General features: G+C 30.6%; 1 protein-coding gene across 1 annotated transcript; it reads right to left on the reverse strand.

The window, feature by feature from the left end:
- Positions 1–1,894: 1,894 nt before the first annotated feature.
- On the reverse strand, positions 1,895–4,112 carry LOC108690439 (transmembrane protein 115). The gene is made up of 4 exons (XM_018197731.1): positions 3,559–4,112; positions 2,574–2,829; positions 2,309–2,485; positions 1,895–2,198 (listed from the first exon to the last, which is right to left on the reverse strand). The coding sequence occupies exons 1-4, from the start codon at positions 4,007–4,009 to the stop codon at positions 1,985–1,987; spliced, it is 1,098 nt and encodes a 365-aa protein (XP_018053220.1). The 5' UTR covers positions 4,010–4,112; the 3' UTR covers positions 1,895–1,984.
- Between the last annotated feature and the right edge of the window lie 827 nt (positions 4,113–4,939).

A 4,939-nucleotide genomic window follows, 5' to 3' on the forward strand; every position in this document is an offset into this window, starting at 1 on the left:
TATATATATATATGTATATATATATATGTGTATGTGTGTGTATATAACATGTACATATGCATGTAATAATTACATTAGATTCTTAAAACAGGCTTCTTCAACAAATACATCATTCACACTCAAACGAATTTTGGCCTTCCATTTTTCAGACATAGTGTAATAAATATCATTTGACTAAATACTTAATAAAAGCACTTAAAAGATTTGTCAATATCATTGCATTAAATAGATGGCCAAAATTGCTCAGAACATAATTACATATTTCCAAAATTTTATTCTCACCATACATAAAAATAGCTCTTGATATCATTCCATTATATGTATAATGATTATACATAGCGATATGTAATCGCTATGTATAATCATTTCCTCTTTTTAATATCTTGTTCCCTTTACGTTTTACATCAATCTTTATTATATTTACAAATTCGTCTGTATTATCGTGAAATTTTATATACAAGATATATATACCTCATTATAATTATTATTAAAACTATCTTCCATTTCCACGCAATACCGTTTATGTATATACGAATGTATATAATAAATGAACGAAAAATGTTAATACATTTTACAACATTAAATACGCATTTACATAAAATTAACGATCCTGTACAAAATAAAGTTATGCAATCTAAATTGGAATTTTTACACATCTTCATGTATAAAATCATTTAGAAATTAAAAATCAAATAGAACTGATAATAGTAAATTAATATTATATTCTATGTTGATTATAATGATTTAGAACAATTTGTTGAAAAAATATATATTTATGTTTTACTTGAAATGTAAATGTGCAGAACTTTTTCTGCATGACTTCATAACTAGCTGATTTCAATATATGCATATATGTGTAAGTTAACATCGAGATTCCATCTCTTTCGCATTTTTAATTAGTACAAAATTTATTTTTAAATAAAATGAAATCTGTTCACTTTCTTCAATGTTTTCTTAACAGAATTATGTTGCTATGTATACTGCACTGAAAGCATCTTTACAGCATCTGTTATTATTAAATTATAATTGGATTTTTGGAACAGTGCGCTTTAATCATATGGCACTATAAACTTGTAAGATCATCTTTTTATGGAAATATTAAAATTTTCATGTCATTGATTTTTATACAATCTAGTATTACAAAAAATTGTTTCATTTCTTGGAAAATAGCATCATAAGATACAAATGTTGATTTTATTTCTCTCAAATGCTGTTAAAAAAATCTTCTGAACTTATACTTTTTTTAAACATTATTGTGGCATGATAATCAATAAGGAGTGACATCCCATAATTTGTAGCGAAAGTTATTTTTTAATTATTACAGACAAATAAATATTATATAAAAATAAAATCACAGAAATATGACATATTTTTACTTATCACGAAATTTGATTTCTCATAAATGGCAGTATATTAATTTCTTTTTAATCAGGAAATGTTTTCATAATTAATTTATTGTGAAAATCAAAATCTCTTTTTGCTATATAGGAATAATGAAAGATTGAAATTTGCAACTTACATTGCATAAAAATGGTAATTACTAGCAATTTATAATTAAAGGCATTAAAGTCTTAGAGATTTTTAGGTTTCAAAAATTATATGAGCTATTCGATATGGAAATTTTCTATAATATTCCATTAAGTTTAAGCATATGAATAAGAATGAATAAAAATGAATATTATAAGAATAAATAAGAATTTTTGTATATAATAAGTGTACTCTTAATTAATTTAATCATACGTATTATTAATTTTCATAAAATTTAAATATATTCACACCATAAATTTTAGTTTGATTTAAATTATATTGTAATGATAACAAATTCTATTTATAGATATTGCGATTTGCATATCTAAAAAAAAAGGATTTGCACCCATTATTGAATATAGCCATATTATAAGCCTGCGCCTTATATTCATGATTACTCTTTAGAAGCTTTTCAGTGTAATTTATAAATCTATTGAAATCAGTCAGTCTCATGTAATCACGTACTGCTATTGGAAGGATGATGTTGATTATGTATATTGACACTGACTTGTGGAATGAGTGGAGATGCGAGTGGTTTGGGTGTAGTGGATTCAGGTATCGGTATGGAAACCGCGGGAGGCACTGGGGAGTGTTTCTTAGTCCTGTCCGGTTGCCAAGGTTTCGCGTGATCTCTGCTTAGTCTTTCGCTTAACGCTTTCAACGCTATTTGCCTGCAAAGTAGTATTGATCGGAAAGATGAGAATACGATGTAATAAGAAAATATTTACTGATTTGAAAATTGAGTTTCAGCATTTGTATTTTTATTCTCGTAACTACTCACCGGCGTCGCTCACTGTCATGAGGATCAATACCAGGAAGATTAATAACTAATCCAGGTGGTGTGTTGGACATGTCAAATCTTCTAACTACTTTTCGGCACAGTCCAATGCGCACAAAAAACCCATGTATGGTGTTACTCACTACTGCTATCGGTGGTTGTAAAACATTTGGAAAGAAACTGCAAAGAGAATTCGAAGTAAGACAATCGTCGGACTCAATCTTTTCATTAATCCTAGAAACTAATCAAAATTACAGAAAAATCTCACCTTGCAAATGTAAAATTATCTGCCATGTCACCTCGGGTACCATTATTGTGTTTTTGATAAAACCTCAGGTATATCCAAGATATTAATAATCCACTGAGAAACATAGTGGGATGAGTACCTTCTAGTAACCCAACGAGCCACAATGTCAATCCCACAATCCATACCATTAAGGGTATATTTCTATTTGTGATCTTCCCAATGGGTGTCTTGATTAAGATATGATCTGGCATTATTTGCTTCACTGCTACTGCAACTCCTGTAATAAAGTAATTGTTTCTATTTAAAACTGTATCAAAATATATTTCCATGAAATTCCTTTAGAAAAATATTTTTAAAAAGGGCACTTAATTCAGAGATATTTTGTACTTATTAGTAATAAAAACTACTCTAAAATAAAATTTTATCTATAAATTAATTTTTAGAGAGCATAAGAGTCTATTTTTAAAATCTTACAACTTTTCCTTGAGTAAGATTTGTTATAATTATTTCATTTGTATTTCTTATATTAAAATATATTTTTTCAGTTATAATATTATAATGGCTTTTCGATCTGTAAAGATTCAACAAAAGCTCTACTCTATGATTATATAGTCATAAGTATAAAGATCTTCAATGTACTGCATTAAAACTTTCTATCTTTCACCAAATTCTAAATATACATCTATTTCATTTTAAGTGTACATAAATGTATATCTATTTGTTTAGAGCAAACACAGTACAACACAGTGAATCATTTCATTCTTATTTAACATTGGCAAACATACAACAAGAATGGATGATTTACTGTATTAAATTGTATCCTTGATGGAAAACACATTCAGTAACTCAAGGTAAAGGTAACTAATAAAATATTTTTAAAATGTTGTAAAATAGATTTTGTTTTTCAGTAAAACTATTTTCTAATTTATTTTTCGTTAGATGTGTAACAAAGCAATGAATCAAGTTGATCAGAACGTTCGTGCAATCAACTATCAAAGGGAAGTACCTGCGATGTAACCGGTCAAACCGTGTATGTGTATACTGAAGAGCATGTCCGGGTTGTTGGTGCACATGTAGAGGAACAGATAGAAGAGCGCTGAGAGCACTGCGACCCCGAAGTTGACGATGGCGAAAAACGTCATCATCTCGAAAGCGCCCCACAGGGGCTCGATCAACTTGCCACATAAACCGACGGTCACGACGTCCACGCACACCTCCCAGAAGTGTATCTCGAGGAAGCAAAAGGTGAAGGCCGTCCAGAACCAGAAGACCGGCGGCAGCAGGTAACCTGGCGTCACGCTCAGGATGCGTATCGCTTCCTCGGAGAAGGACAGGCAATACGAGAACAGCACCACCACGCAGATGGCCTTGACGCTGGTGCTGGTATTACCGAGCAGGGCCGCAGCCTGTTGCCTTAAGTAGGGAATATTCCTACCCAGGCCCTTTATCGCCGCCATCACCGCGAACAAACCTAACCTCTCTTTCCTCGCGTTTCCCTCCTCAGAGAGAGGAAAAGCTGCCTACTCGACCTGCTGCCACTCCACCGCTCGCCATCTGACGTTGGCAGTTGGCTGCGCGCGATATCGATCATTAGAGATCCATTACTATCGAAATCAAGTGTGAAAGAGAGAGACAGAGAGAGAAACACACGAGTCGAAAGACTCAATAAAAATTGTAATTCTAGCGGTCGCTATGATTTATATTCTATTTTTCGTACAGAAAAACGTCATTGATACTTAATCACTCAAAATTCGAGATCTACGCGCAAGACATCGAATAAAGTCGGTAAGTTTTCTAATTATGCGATTTTGAGCGCTGATTATACAAATTTTGAGCGCTGATTTTGCACTATCAATTTAATTAAATACGTCTTTAGAATTATTATTATAAAAGAATGAATATATGTGTATTTTAATGCAAACACATTGCACACATCAAATATTTTTTATCAAAAATTGTATAATATATATAAATAATGTTATAAAATATAAACTTTATGTATGCATATGTGAATGTGCATGTAAACGTGTGTGTGCGTATGTGTAACCTCAAATATTTATAACCTCCGTCTGCAGTTTAAGTCTTTTTTATCCAACTTTATACAATATCTAGAAATTAAGTTGATTGCAGCAACGTAATATGATTGCTATATTTGCAATACTACATGTTACTGAAACATTGCAATAATCTGTGCTATATGGAATCCAAGATTTTTACTAGGTCTTTAACAAATGTAGAAAAGTTTATGGTTATTTTTTTAACAATTCTATTATATTACCAAATAATTTTTTAATAATTATATATATTTAATAGATAGATTTTAGAAAAAGGAATAACATTCTCTCCTTTATTTCGGAGAAATTTTAGAGAGAATGAAATTTTACTTG

Source organism: Atta colombica, unplaced genomic scaffold, assembly GCF_001594045.1.
Source record: "Atta colombica isolate Treedump-2 unplaced genomic scaffold, Acol1.0 scaffold321, whole genome shotgun sequence".
NCBI lineage: Eukaryota > Metazoa > Arthropoda > Insecta > Hymenoptera > Formicidae > Atta > Atta colombica.

Bases quoted from the DNA above. Each gene is read 5' to 3' on its own strand.
- LOC108690439 (XM_018197731.1), bottom strand. From the start codon at position 4,009: ATGGCGGCGATAAAGGGCCTGGGTAGGAATATTCCCTACTTAAGGCAA. The intron at 2,486-2,573 runs GTGAGATTTTTC...TTCTCTTTGCAG, and splicing joins GATAATTTTACATTTGCAAG to TTTCTTTCCAAATGTTTTAC. The intron at 2,199-2,308 runs GTGAGTAGTTAC...ACTACTTTGCAG, and splicing joins CATGACAGTGAGCGACGCCG to GCAAATAGCGTTGAAAGCGT.